Below are 15,050 nucleotides of genomic sequence, written 5' to 3' on the forward strand. Positions count from 1 at the left end.
GTGGGAAAAATGCTACAAATCGCCCAACCCTGCTCTGATGTGTCCTGCTTTTACCTTAGCATTGAGAACCAGGAAGAGAGGATGGTCCGGAGTGGCCTGGGCTCTCCACTGTAGCACATCCTGTATGTAGAGGAACTATTGGACAGATGCAGAAACACAAGTTTAACTACAGAGTTTAAATTTAATCCATTCAAAAGATCTTTATGCTAAAGAGGATGACCACAGATGAGGTTTTTGCAGTTTGAAGTGAATGACAGGGTAATGCTTTCTCTTAAAGGGACTCACATAATATTTGTACTAAATGTTTCTTAACATATAATTTAGCAACAGCTTGGACACGACTGTGCCTTCGTTGCCTCTAGTTGACTTACATCTTCACACGCAGCGGTGCTGCAGCAACACCACCCCTCCCCTCAGCAGAACACATGAACAGCTGATCAGCTGATGTCAGCAGAACAGTTCATTTTAACACTCTAAAGACGTTTGTTGCAACCTTTTTCTGATACCAAGCATCGAGAGCTGTTTCCCATTTATTTTGCTGTGTGCATCTCAGATTTACTGACACACACAAACACACACACACACACACACACACACACACACTTATTTGTATATACTATATATTAGGGCTGCAACAACGAATCGATAAATTCGATGAAAATCGATTACTAAAAGCGTTGGCAACGAATTGCGTCATCGATTTGTTGTGTCGCACAACTCTTCCAAAAGGCCCCCCCCCTTCCCGGCCGCCGTTGCGCGCAGACTGGAGCAAGTCAGATCAGCGCGAGGGAGAGCCGGCAGATGTTTGTAAGAGGATCATTGCAGAAGCAGCAAGACCCAAAAAAGTAAAAACTTCTAAAGTTTGGGAGCATTTTCAGTTAAATCAGGCGAAGACATTCGTGACCTGCAACGTTTGTAGGTCAGACTTAGCATGGCACGGGAGTACTACGGTGATGATGCAGCATCTTAAACGCAAGCAGGCTGAATCGTCAGCGAGGAGGGAGAGAGCTCTGTGTTCGGGTAAGTTAAAAACTTTTCAAAAGTGATTCACCCAAGTCCCGGATTATTACACAGGCTAGACATGCCCTAAGCTCGTAAAAAAAGTCTATAAAATCGTAAGCGCGACGCTATTAGATGAGCGGGGGGGGGGGGGGGGGGGGGCTCGCGCTGCTGTGAACCGGTTCCGCCGTCACATTCCCGCAGAAACTTGTTGATCACACCGGGGCCAGACGGGGCTGTTTAACTTGGACCAAGCATTTTAGGTCACAGATAGGTGTAGCTTAGGGTCTCTGTCTATACACCTTATAAGACAATTTAGGTGAATGGCATGTTGTTTTTCTGCTATTGAACTGTTTTCTAATAATGTGTTTAATAAAGTGAAGGAAGGAGAGAAATAACTTTCCCTAACAGTTTTTAAAACAGTTTTTAAAAATGTCCCCTGTAATCCGATTAATCGATTAATTGTGTCGAGACCCCATCCGATTCATCGATTATCCAAATAATCGTTTGTTGCAGCCCTACTATATATAGTAAACAACTGCAGTAAACAAGAGCATCATGGGTGAAATGAGGATGACCATCTACCTTACGTGCCTGATCATTGTCCTCTAGTTGTCCCAGGTCCCTCCCACAGGCTTGTGCTATCCTCTTGCCTGCCACCAGGTTGCCCACTATCATGGAAGCAGGACCAACTTCTGTCCAGAGCAACCATAGCAGGTGTCAATGAGGTCAACAAAAACAAACAGAACCTGAACCTGACATGGTGGCCTACCTGGCTGCTTTTGCCTCGGCTTGGGCAGGTTAGTGACACATGTGTGAGGACACATGAGGACGTTGCACGGATGCAGGGCTCCCTCCAGGAAGCGCTGTTTGGTCTCAGATATGTGGATACCACCCAGAGGAGTCTTAGGAAGCGTGTTAGCAGGTACCAGAGCCAGGCAGTAGACCCCAACCTGGTGGATGCTGTCTATTGCCTGGAAACACAGGGTTGGATTAGAGCAGCTTAGATGTATAACACATATAAACGTCTATATCTTATTGATGAAGTTACCTGAAGAACACGGCTCATCCACTGGAAGCTGTCCTCCTCAGAGGAATCCGGCCTTTGTTCTGCCACAACAACAACCCTCTCATCGCGGAGCACAGACACAGAAAACACCGCTATCCTAAAGCAACGTAAAAAAAAAGTTCCCAAATCAATCAATTCACTGTTGGTAAGCAATATAAATACAGTCTGCACCCTTCTTTACCTTCCTCTGTATACAAACTTCATGGGTTCCACAGCCAGCGCCGTGGCAACCACATCATCAGCATTGTGTCTCCGCCCACTGACGACCATGAGCCCTTCCATCTTCCCAACAATAAACACAAGATTGTCCTGGAAGGAAACACAGTGAATCTGAAAAAAGGCAGGTTCCACAAAAGGTTCAGTGAACTTTAAAGGGACATTCCACCTGTAAGTCAAATTTAGTCTGTCACCATATCACCCAGAGTTAGAATAGTAGGATAAAGCATTTTGTAACCAGCGCAGTCATTCTCTAATCTGGCAGGATTCCGTTTGCTTTAGCTTAGCATAAACAATGTAAGTGAATGGTAACAGCTAGCATTTCATAAGTAAAAGTCAAGATGATGACTCAATAATAATCCTAACTTATCTTGGTGGCCTTAATAATCATACTGACTGCAAATTAAACTAATAAGTAACACAGAGGAATTATAGAACACTACTTAAATTTGGGACTAGGGATTAAATTACCACAAGCACTGCTGTAAGCCACCGCTGCAAGGCAAATTGACATGACACAGTTTACAGCGCTACCATTCTTACATTGTTTATGCTAAGCTAAAGCTAACAGACTACTGCCAGATTAGAAAAATGACAGGGTTGGTTACAAAATGCTTTTTACTGCTTATCCAACTCCGGTGATTGTGGAAACAAACTAAATTTCACTTTGGGGGAGATGGCCCCTTTAAATGCATTTTATTTTTTCAAAAATATCCTAATAATGATCAAACCAAACAGCATAAACCCTCAGAAACTGCTTTCTGTAACCTTAATTTAAATGTAAGATGTGAGTTAAATACAAAATGTTGGGATTTTAGAATATTTTGGCAAATAATCTGAAAAAAAGGTTGTACACTTTCATGATATCTGTAGATTTTTTTACTTTCTACTCGAATGATTGTTTTTTTAGTTAATTTTAAGGGTTTCGGAGCATATTCTGGGGTGTTTAAGGCAGACTTTTCAAAAACTAGAGTACAAAAACATCTTGAGCTTACCGGTCCCACAAAGCCCAGCAGTGAGGTTCTGGTGAAAGGTCGATCGCTCACAGGAACCCTGGATGACTTCACTGGAATAGTCTGCAGCAGAATTAGAACAAACAACTAGAATCCTCACTGGGAACAAATCAGAGTTTTTTATCTAACTCTTTTAGGAAATTTCTAAAGTATATGACTTTGACAAGTGCTCCTGCTACACACGTCAGAATCTAGCTTTTAAATAAAATATCTAAACAGTTACAGAAATATTTACACGTTTACCTCAAAGATGTTCTTGGTCATGCCCGGGAGGCCGTAGTACGCCAAACCGCTGCTCGCTGAGCTCACACAGATTTCTCCAACCTCGTCTGTCTGACAGAGATAAGGAGTCCCCTCAACTCGAACCACACAGATAAGAGCTAAAACAGAAAAAAAGAGGGTTTGCACAATGGTTTGGTGTCAGAAACCTAAATGAAGAAGCATACAAATTCACATTTGGGTGATCCACAGCTGTAAAATGTTAATAAGCTGTACCTCCAGACATGACCTGTCCCACGTCCTGCACTGTGAGGACGGAGAGCTTCTCCTCTGTGTCCACCCGGATCACACCGTGACTCAGGCCGCTCATGGACAGCACTGCCTTACCGGGAGGAGGAACACCCATCTCTGGAGGTCTGCAGGACGGACACACACACACACACACACACACACACACACACACACACACACACACACACACACACACGCACAGTTGCACTACGTTATTAACAGTAACAAAGTACTGTTACTTTACTTCATTCAAGCTAAATAATTTGCACTTAAGCCCAACTGACTTCATTAGAAATAAAAAAGCATCACATGCAGAACTTCAGTAGCACATGTAGTGATGCTTTTCCCACACAAAGCTTGTTGGTTTAGTTTGTTTCTCGTCCTAATCCTTCATAACTGAGCTCTGAGATCAACATAAAGCTGTGAGTCCAGTCTGTCACTGTGTTGGAAAAAATATATAATTAAAGATTTGTCCTGCAGGAAGCAAATGCAGCTCCATGCAAAGAGTTTGTGGTTGTTTTTGATTGAATCATGCGCAGTAGCACGGGCTCACCTGCGGATGGCGACAGTCATTGCTTCTGAGGAGCTGGCACAAGGACATATCACCTCTGGGCGCAGCCCTCGTGACTGAAACACGTTGAGGAAGGCATCGCAGGAGGATATGGACCCTGTAGTAGCACACAGAATCAAGAAAAAAATAAACGCAAAAGAATATCAACGTCTAGCGGCTCCAAAGCTGCAAATGCACCAGTGGCGGCGCCAGGAGGGGTGCTCTAGCTACCCCTGGATTAGTCATTGCACCCCCATAGCACCCCCAAGTAAATATGAGATATTTTTAATTATTTTACAATTAAATTTTAATTTAACGTGTTGATGTGATCATATTTAACATACAAAACAAAAATAATCAGTAAATTATCATTTAGATAGTAAAAACTTAAACCAAAACAGGAAATTGATGTTAACCTTTGACTTCATTTTCCACCTGCGAACGAGTGAAAGGTAGAGCTAGTGGTAAAATGGGTTTTTGTTGCTCACATTTCCACGGGTTCAGTCAGAAACGAATGAATCTTTGGAAGTGATCTCAGACCCACAAAAACCTACGGATCTGGATGAAGAGAGTCAACCCAAAACCGCCGCAGCAGTCGAGGGTTTTGCCGCTGGAAATGCTAACACTAATGTTAGCTAACCTTGCAACACTATAGATGGTTTTCTGTGTGGCTCTATGTGTTTATGATTTCATGGAAAAATCAGTGATTGTTCATATGTTTATGAAGTATATTAATGATTGTTTCAGGTGTTGTTGAGGTTTGGTGCACGCATGTGTATCTGCTAGTGTTGAAGGTGTTTTAGAGAACAATAGGTACGCATGACCACTTCCTTCATGTCACCCTCAATAAAAAGACTAGCTCCTTCATAGCACCTGCAGAAAAAAATTTCTGGAGCCGCCACTGAAATGCACTCACAGGGGTTAGCTCCATCAGCTACGATCAGCATCCTCAGCGAGCTCAAGCTGATGTCTCTCTGGTCTCTCTGGGCCAGCAGAGACCAGTGCATGTCCCTGGACTTCACCACGGCTACCCGCGCTGCAAGGGTGATACAAACACAAACAGAATCATTGATGCAGCCCCCCCCCCCCCTGTTATCCAGCGTGACAGACGATCACAGGTTATAAAATCTGACAAGTGCAGTCAGACTCAGATGCTTAAAGGTGACAACAGAGGTCAAACCGCACACTAGAGGAATTTTATATAAACTCAACAGGAGTTTACTATCTCCACATCTCAAACTTTTACGACAAATATTTCTATCTCAGCATCAAACGGCTTTTCCCATTAAACAAAGGATGGCGTTACCTTTATACATGTGAACCTTCTGAATCCAGGACAGGGGGTTGACTTTCATCAGGGAGTAGGGAATGCTGATCACGTGCATCCGATTCATGACACTCTACCAGGAGAGCAGAGGAGCATCATTTAAGCTCCAGAGCGTGTCAGAGGGCTTCACAAATACTGCAAATGGTGTAACTCTAAACATGTTGCAGCTTATAAGGTTTTATCACTAAGAAATGAAAAAACAGGGTTCTACAGAATGATTTACTTTCACTTCCGGCTTTTAAATCTACTTTAAAAGCTCATTTTTACTCCCTGGCCTTTGACCAAGTATGAGACATTTATAATGCCATCTTAAATTTACCAGAATTAATTTAAATCTTAATTTTTTATGTCTGTATTTTTAATCTTTACCTCGGTGCCCTTTCTTATCTTTGTGAACAGCACATCGATGCATTTTTGAGGTGTATAAATCATGAAATAGGAAGATTTTGCTCTTTCTATTCTGATAAAGCGGGTTCAGGTGGATACATCAGATGGAGAACATCAACACAAACATTTTCACAGCTTTATTTGAGGTTCCAGGAGCAACTCACAGTGAGGACACCATGCCATAGTCCCGCTTCCCGCTTGAAGTCCAAGACGTTTGTTATGGTCTCAGCTACAAATTAAAAAGAACAGAAAATTATTATGCTTAGATTTAAAGAATAGTTGAAGTGTCAAAAGAAAAAAGTTGTGGAATTAAGTGTCATTTCTGAGCCACGAGTGAGAGAGGAGCTTCCAGATGAAGTTTTAGAGATCTGAAGAACAACTTGAGTCTACTGGAGATAATTTATTTAGAGCGAAACTGGGACACGGGAGGACAGAAGGCACTTTCAGTTCTTGTTCGTTTTGAGCAGAGCTGACCCAGGTCTGAGAGACTGAAACACAACCAGCCGTGCAGCCACATTTATCAAAACTGTAATTACACCTCAGAGGGTGTGTGAGCTGTTTTATGTGAAGGAAGTTTTGTTTTTTCTTCCATTCCTAAAAATATTCACTAAGAGTCACAGATAAATGCTAAAGAAAGCAGAAGCAAAGTTAAACTCATGATCCGCCGAGCTCTCCTCACCTTCTGTGTAGCCGCAGGCTTGTGTGAGGGCTTGACAGTGAGCCAACATGGCCGAATGGGACACGGTGACTCCCATGGTGCTGCCTTCTTTGCTGGTTTTATACTAAATTTTAAAAAGCATGAAAGAGCATTTTAAAACTCTGAAGCATGAGTGCCTTGTGATAATCTATTAAATTCTTCAAACTGCACTCACTTCTATGTAAGCTATATCGTTGCTGGCTTCCCGTATCTGAGGGTGCCAGTCTTTTGGCGGCTTTACAACATGCTTTCCATCCGTCACAAACCACAGCAACCGAGGCCAGCCTGCAGAGACAGAGATGCAAATCATTTAAAGCTGGGGTACGTAGTTTCAAATGCTTTAAGTTACTTAAAAATGCTTAAATTTGACAATCTGACCCTGTTCTATTATATAAAGTTGTCAATCTTTCATCATTTATAATTCCCTTAAGTCCCTCCCCTGGCCTCGACAGCAAAACAAATCATTAACGCGAGCCTAGAGCGTCGACCAATAGAGTTGACCCAGTTCCCAGCATGCACTACGGGGCGACAACAGAAGAAGTCAGAAGTTTGCCATGGAGAAGCCAAAGCATGCACTGGAGATACGATCATCGACTGCCTTGTTCTTCACAAAGAAAGTTTTAACCGTTTAAAAATCCTTCTACAAAACTCGCTGTGAGACTTTTACGACAGTCAAGTAGAATTTAGACTGGCGACATTTTTATAAGATGGAGGAAGTTTGTTGATCGACAAGAAGCCAGAACTAATGTAGAGTTGGTAGATTAAAATGTATTTTAAACAGGTAAATACTAAGTTATTTATTGTTTTTGAGAGCATTGTAACTGAATTTTAAGTAAATAAAAATACATTTTCCGTAGGCTACTATGGTGCTAGCTTAAATGCTAATGCAAACCTGCATTGCATTAACGTCGCTCTGTAAGCTTCAAGCTAACTGAAGAGGAGGGCGAACAAAAAGGGATTTATGTTTTGTGTATTGGATCTAAGCGATTAGCGTAGAGTTTAACCTAAAGGCTAGTTTATACTTCTCCGTCGGCATCCTTGTGTTCACATTCACACATTGACGGAGACGTTTTCCTTTTCTGCTTCTCCGTTGGTGTGTCAGTGTTGCAAACATCGGCATAAATATACGGTTGTAAAGCAATTCTGCGCCCGGACTTTTCTGGGGTATCCTGCCATCAATGCAGTCACGTCTTTAGTGTTTTTATATTGTGTTGATGTATTTCAGAGACTTTTTAAAGCACAGGAATTTGTCAAAGTTAACTCAGTAACTGCCAATGAGGACGAAAGTCGCCATTTGCATTTTTTTTACTGTGTTGGCGTCGGAACGAGCCCCCGCACAGTTCTAAAGCTGATCTTCATCCGCGTACGTCACACGTCACGTAATCAGGAAGCAGAAAATCTTTGTGTTAGGAGATTGTTTTGGGCCGCTGCTGTAAAAAAAGTGAGACGCGAACCGGAAAAGCTTCTGTCGATCACAATTCGACAACAGATTATGAAAGAACTGATAAAGCTCGAAACGCGCGGATTCTTCCTGATGTAAGAGGTGAGTCTCCTGTTTGATTTGGTAGTTTTGGCGTTGACATCATCCTAGCGCGCAACGTTCTGTGACTCTTAAAAAAAAACATTGAAAACGCTGAAAAACGCTTTTCTGATCAGGAAACTGCGGGCAGTGAATGAGTTAAAGGAAGCGGTGTTCTGACCACTGACAGGCATACGGTCTTCGCTGCTTTGACGGATATTTAGAAAAGTGGGCTCTGCTTTGGGTCAATAGTAGATCAGGAGGTAGAGCGGGTTGTCCAGTAATCGGAAGGTTTTAGGTTCAAACCCGGCTACCGCCAGAGAAAGCTTCTTTTGTACACAGGTCAAGCGATTAACCCGCCTTGGTGGTAGTCGGAGGGACCAGCAACGCCGGTATTCGGCAGTCTCGCTTCATCAGTGTGCTTCAGGGCAGCTGCGGGTAAATTGTAGATGAATGGGTGAATGACTGATTGTGTTATGAAGCACCTTGGAAGGCTGTAGAACCCTATGAACGTGTGATACAAATACAGGCCATTTACCATTTTGTCCGTCCTCGCGAGCCTGTTGGAGAGCCCTTGCAATGATGGAGTAAGATGTTGCATGTCTACGCACCAACGCAGATGGAGAAGTATAAACTAGCCTTTATGCTACATGGGACTATTGTTTTAGCCTGTTGTAGTGTTAGAAGGGCTATGTCACGATTCCCAGAGCTGGATTCCTGCCGGTTTCAGCTCCTTTCAGAAGGAGGAGTTATAGCAATTCAATTTTCAAAATCTCCTCCTCCCCTACTTGAAGACGTCACACTACGGACCCCAGCTAAAAGCCGAATAAACCATAATCAGAGTCAATATAAAATCTAACCAAGCTGTACCTTTGAACGTGGCCACTTCCCCTGTTTGTGCTTTGGGCAGGCCTTTCTGACAAGCATCAGTGGTCAGTGCCAGAGTGACACCACAGCTGCCCAACAGAAAGCCAATCTGCTGACTCCCTGCATCCTGGGATAGCAAAGAACATAAAACCCATGAGGAGAAAGATTCACCGCACAACAAATTTAAGGATCATCTGTATGAAAGAATAGAGAGAATGTCACTGGAGGCAATGAAGGACAAAAGAAAGCCGCTTCAGATCCTTCAGAATAAAAGCAGCAGCAGGTAAGCAGGCAGAGTGACAGACGATCATTATTTAAAAAAACTACTGCTGTGCATCAAACACAGACTGTGGCAAAAACCTGACTCACACTCACTCATATTAGATTGGCTGTGCAAATTAGCTTAGAGCTAGACACACACAGAGGAAAATACATAGCTCTGAGATGTGTGTGTGTGTGTGGGGGAGAAGAAATAAACAGAAAAACAAAAGAGAGCAGGATGAGTGATAGGAGCTGTCAGGATTAACCAGTGAGCTCCCGACTCACCCGAGCAGTTGGCTTGTGATCTGATACTTTGACTAAAATTACTCATCATCTCACCTCACTCATCTTTTATTGATTACAGCACAGCGAGCGCCAACAGTAACACTCATAAATGCAATCAAGAACAGCCATTAAAATTCAGCCTGTGTAGATAATGTTGGGCCTGAGCTGGTGGGTGATGCGGGAAACCACAAAGCATTTAGACAATCTGTAATCAAATACCGCATACTGCTGCTGCTGCTGCTGTGTTCGGATGGTGATGAGAATCTATAAACTAGATGCTTCCAGTAAAAGATTTTAATTGTCTTCATTTTATTTTAAACATTAAGCGTCCACTAGGGGTCAGCACAAACACGTGGAAATCCACACAAAAAACGGTAGGACTTGTTTACCTTTCTGGTCAGTGGTACTTCTATGGGCACCGGCACCAGCTCTGCCAGGAGGCAGCCGTAGAAGGCCACCATGAACATCACCGGGTCGTTGTTAGGGAAAACGAGTGCAACCTGAGGGCGGGATGTGAATCAAGTTACAAAAATCTGATCATCGCTGAACTCGCGGCTTTGCTCTCAGGGCTTACTCTGTCTCCAGGCATCAACAGCGGCTCGTTTCTGCTGCTCAGTTTGTGCAGCAGAGTGTAGGCCAGCTTTTGGCTGCGGGTCCACAGCTTACCTGCAGACGGCAAAGCATCAAAGATTTTCAAATGAACAAAATCAGATCAGCGAATGATCACAAAATAACGATAAGGGGGCCTGATTAATAGAAGAACGTGTTTTGGTGCCACCTACCGTAGGTTAGGGTGTAAACGGGTTTGCCAGCGTTGTCGAGTGATGTCAGACAGGGGCTCTTTGGATGAGTGGTGCCCCACCTTTGTAAGGCTGCTGGTAAAGATGGAGGCCAGTTGGTGACAATCCCTAGAGCCTCTCCTTCCAGGGGACTCATCTGCTGGCCTTCTGGTCTGGGCTGGTTGGGATCCGGCTGCTGGACTAAAAACAAAACGAGAAACCTCCTTTTAGAGGGTGAATTTGTGTGTTTTTAAGTAAAGGAGACTTTTCAATGTATTTAAAACCAAATTAAGATGAAATGATGAAATGGAAGGGTGAAATTAAGAGACAGTGTGAGAGGAGGTGACTTATGGGAGATTAGTTTGAACTAAAAATCATAAACACTGAACAAGACAGATTTATTTTCCTTTGCATTACACCTACAGCTAGATTTCCCTTTTCCCCACCCTGTAACACTTTTAAATCACCCCGAAGCCTCCAACATGTGGAATTCAGAGTATTTTTTAACAGAGCTGACAAGTTCTGTTCTTGCCCAAATGCAACCCCTTCGGTTAGAAACAGAAAGGGTTCAGTCAGCCGCCTTTTTACCTCTCTGTGTTTTTCTGTCGGCACTAAGCGGACCACCACAACTTCTGGGCCCGAGCCAGGCGAGGCTTTCCAATTACCTGCTGATGAGTCGCTGCTCCTGCCATATTTTCATTTTCACAATGTTTGTTCAAAGAGGCAGGGGACCACCCAAAACACACATCACGCCAGGCAGGAATGGAGGAAATGGTTGGGAAGGGCTGGTTGAATGTGTACACACCCTCCTTCTCAACGCACCTTAGATTTACCGCGAAACTTACCGATTATCGAGTGAATTTAGCCGATTTTAGGGTTAGGGTGACAAAGCTAAAAGGTAAAAACGCTGGAATTGGGATTTTTTTTTTTGTTTTTAGAAGGAAATAATAAACACTTTCGGGTCAGCTTACCATCCAGGAGCTCCTCAAAATCATCAACAAAGAACTCGCGTAACGGTGGACGCTTTGGTCTCTTCAGCGTATTGAGCAGCTGCTGGATTTTGTTGGAGACCCGACTGTTGACTGGAACACCTACAAAATGAATTTGGAGGGGATGAAAAGTAAAAAATGGTGTGTGTGTGTGTGTGTGTGTGTGTGTGTGTGTGTGTGTGTGTGTGTGTGTGTGTGTGTGTGTGTGTGTGTGTGTGTGTGTGTGTGTGTGTGAACAAAGCACGAGAAAGATGTGGGAGCAAGTGGATATTGGAGCGGAGGGATGTTTGGATGGATTAAACGATGGACGGAGTAATGACGAGTAACGGACGAAGAAGAAGACAGACGAGACAGGAGGAAAGGTCAGCGTGGCGATTTAGAGGACGATGAGCTGCCACTCACATTGTGACAACAAAACAACAGACCACAAGGTCGCTTGGAGGTCGCAGACACCCGGTCATAATTCTTTGAAATCACCGACAAAGCTCAGAGAAATAAGTCAGGAATCAACGAGCCACCTCGCCTGCTGCCTAGCAACAAAGACGTCCTCTCTGCAGTATGGAAATGATGATATCTCAAAACGATGTCCACTTTAAACACAACGCCACCGTCAACGTGGACCTCTGCAGTGTCAACACAACGTAAGACCCTGAGAACCGGGATAAATAACAGACTCCAGGAGACTGCAAAACCCGATGTTCTGCTGTCTGTCAGCAACTTATCTTTGTTTATTTACGTATCTTTTGGTGTTGGCTGGCTCAGTGTTTTGGGTCCAAGTTGTTGCAGTAAAATGGGTGTTTTAGAGGCAAATTAGTAGTTTTTTAACTACATGAAATACAAAGTTTGCACACATTACATGCGGCTGTTGCACTGCCTTCGCTCTCCTGAGGCGACATGCTAGCTATAGCAAATAGCTACATGTTATGATGTCTGAATTCCCTGCCAGCCATATATAGTGTGAGGTTATGGTGTTGTCACCTAAGAAACAAAGAGAAACTTTTATAAATTAAAACTAAGCCATTGTTATTCCCTTTGAAAATCCCCATCTCAAGATGGACTTAAATATCATGCTTGCTGTTTCATGGGGTTAAAGCAGATCTTTTCCACTTTCTAATCATGTGATCAGATCACAGTGTGGCAAATTTCCCTGTTGGTTTTGGTTTTTCCAGCAGAAATCTAAAGTAAAGCAATAAATCATTGAGCGCCTGCAGAAATTATTGCATTCACAGTCTCAGAAGTGTCCTTTCTTTTTTAAACTCGTCAAATACGATCCAATATTAAAACAGACGCGGTGCATGACAGCTGCTGCGGCTGAAGCTCCGTGTGGCTACAGGCCGGCCTCCTCTTGTCAGAGCGAAAAACATAAAACCAACAGCTTTTAGTTTTCTCACCTCGAATCCAAGTCGACATGTTCATTATTCACAAGGCAGAACGAATACACACACCTGTTCACGCTCGTGTAAGACATCAATAAACACACACTGCATAACAGATGTCACTGTGGATTTTCAATTTTTTTTTTTTTTGTGAAAAACAAATCACGCTTTGGACAAGCGTTAGACCTCGCAGTGGCCAACACACACACGTAGCAGGACGCGCGCGCACACGAACACACACACATAGCAGACCGCCACAGAGCTGGAGGAGCAGATATAAATACCATCAATTAAAGTGAGGGATCCTTCACCTGCCCACTCACAGCCTAGAGGAGAGACATATCAGCACATCAATAAAAAATCCTGACAACATTTCCACGTGTTTCTGAACATGTGAGAAATCTACCAGTTGCTGCGCTGAAGTCAGAGCCAGCTAGCAAGCGGCAGAAAGAATTAAATAAAAATGACTCTGCAGGTTTCTTCACAGCTTCGACACCTGCCTGCACTGATGTGCATGAAGACGGTGGGCTGGTTTACTGTCTGTTAGATGAATTTATGAACAGGGATTCTGGAGCATGCAGGACAGCGTGTTCTTGTCTTCAGGGTCCTGAGTAATGAATGAATGAGTGATTGGTTGATGCATTTTAAAGATTGTTTTAAAACCTGAGCTCTAAAGGTTCCACTTTTATTTCCTAGAAGTCCTATCGATAGAAAAAAGAGAAGCTAGGAGATCAATACAAATTTTAAACGCATCCGGTCCTTTACGGGGGGGGGAGGGCTGACTTTATCTGACTAAAACTGCAGAAACTCCACTAATTATCCACATCAATAATTTTATAATATTTTTTCTGATTCATTACAAACATTGCAGTATGCAGGGGCTGCAGAGGTGCACCGTAACCATGGCAACATAAAAGGGTTGGACAGTAGCTTCAACCTGGAAAGGCTGACCGATTGAGGGCCAGACAGAGGGACAGACAGCAGGGGGGGAAAGGAGGTGACTTTGTGTGTGTGTGCGTGCGTGCGTGCGTGTGTGTGTGTGTGTGTGTGCATGCGTGTGTGAGCAGGAAACTCACCATCTGCGGTCTCCATGACGCTGGTGTGGTGGTTGTAGCTGCGGGAAACGCCTCGCACCGAGCCCAAGTGGGGCCGCTCCACGTGAATCGAGGAGCGCTCTGAGAGCCCCGTCACGTCAGGAGGGGCTGAGTGGTTATCTGTGATGAGTTGGGGTGTCTGGGGTTAAAAGGTCAGGCTGACTTTGGGCTGTTGCCAATAAATTATTCCTCCTGGGTTAATAAACACACTGCCTTTTGATCCAAGAGCAGAAGCGCAAATCCAAATGCTACTTCAATCAGTTCAAACCAAGTATTTGTGAGAGTTCTGAGCTTTATATTTCTGTAGTTTGCCTTTAATAAGTGACTCATATAACACATTTCTTAGACTCCTAAATATAACTGTGAAAAATAAGGTTTAAACCTACACCAACCGAGTTGAACTTTTTTTTCTAATAAATGCTTTGCAGTCTACAAATGCCTAATGGATGTTCCAGAGGGATGGCATGTGAGATCACACATCGGACGCCTTTACCCTGAACTCCCTGTTGGCATTTTCCACCCAGCCCTACAGAAAAATGTCTGGAAGACCCACGCGTGAGACAACGTGTGAACGTAGCAGCTAATTGTCTGAAGGGTTTCCTGCGAACATGCATGCTTGGATGAGTGGCTGCATCGACGGTAACTGCAGCTAATTTATGCAACCTTAAAAAAGGGACACAAGGTGGAGGGAAATGATTGGGATAATGTTCTAGCAGCACACACACACACACACACAGGTTTGGAAGACACTCCTCACACTGAGAGACTGAGGGCGTTAAACCTACTTTAATCTTGCTCGTGATACAAGAGGCAACATTTTTGCCTGAGATAAGGCTATGAGCTCTCTCACATGGCTGAATGACAGCGAGATGGCAGATGGTGGTGGCTAATTGAGAGATTTAAAACCCCATCCTCTTTGTCATTACCAAGACGTTTTGTGTATCAGGAGGAAGGCATGACCCGCGTGAATATTTTACCTTAAATATGATTTGAAAATGCTGAGTGGCTCATTGAGCATCTGCTGAACAGATGCAAAACAAATTAAAATGATGAATAAACGTCTACCACTAGATTCTGATTTGAATTCAAACGTAGATTGTTTAAAGAGGACA

The 15,050-nt window shown here is 43.5% G+C and overlaps 1 protein-coding gene across 12 annotated transcripts in view; it reads right to left on the reverse strand.

The window, feature by feature from the left end:
- The window catches only part of dip2a (disco-interacting protein 2 homolog A), a 95,227-nt gene that overhangs the window by 12,911 nt on the left and 67,266 nt on the right, over positions 1-15,050 (reverse strand). For 4 of the 12 annotated variants that reach the window (XM_015966685.3, XM_054747014.2, XM_054747023.2 and 1 more), the window contains exons 6-26: positions 13,921-14,058; positions 13,129-13,170; positions 11,451-11,570; positions 10,483-10,680; positions 10,275-10,366; positions 10,090-10,200; positions 9,158-9,281; positions 6,944-7,053; positions 6,751-6,853; positions 6,236-6,300; positions 5,664-5,757; positions 5,274-5,393; positions 4,361-4,475; positions 3,793-3,932; positions 3,541-3,677; positions 3,280-3,360; positions 2,250-2,377; positions 2,051-2,165; positions 1,772-1,973; positions 1,585-1,694; positions 55-135 (exon numbers count right to left, since the gene is read on the reverse strand). In XM_015966685.3, coding sequence (XP_015822171.2) covers positions 55-135; positions 1,585-1,694; positions 1,772-1,973; positions 2,051-2,165; positions 2,250-2,377; positions 3,280-3,360; positions 3,541-3,677; positions 3,793-3,932; positions 4,361-4,475; positions 5,274-5,393; positions 5,664-5,757; positions 6,236-6,300; positions 6,751-6,853; positions 6,944-7,053; positions 9,158-9,281; positions 10,090-10,200; positions 10,275-10,366; positions 10,483-10,680; positions 11,451-11,570; positions 13,129-13,170; positions 13,921-14,058 — 2,426 coding nt within the window. Of the gene's footprint in view, positions 1-54; positions 136-1,584; positions 1,695-1,771; positions 1,974-2,050; positions 2,166-2,245; positions 2,378-3,279; positions 3,361-3,540; positions 3,678-3,792; positions 3,933-4,360; positions 4,476-5,273; positions 5,394-5,663; positions 5,758-6,235; positions 6,301-6,750; positions 6,854-6,943; positions 7,054-9,157; positions 9,282-10,089; positions 10,201-10,274; positions 10,367-10,482; positions 10,681-11,450; positions 11,571-13,128; positions 13,171-13,920; positions 14,059-15,050 lie in introns of those variants that run through there. The other 8 variants (XM_054747016.2, XM_054747015.2, XM_054747018.2 and 5 more) reach the window with 6 other exon arrangements.

The sequence above is a fragment of the Nothobranchius furzeri genome, chromosome 14 (assembly GCF_043380555.1).
Source record: "Nothobranchius furzeri strain GRZ-AD chromosome 14, NfurGRZ-RIMD1, whole genome shotgun sequence".
Lineage (NCBI taxonomy): Eukaryota > Metazoa > Chordata > Actinopteri > Cyprinodontiformes > Nothobranchiidae > Nothobranchius > Nothobranchius furzeri.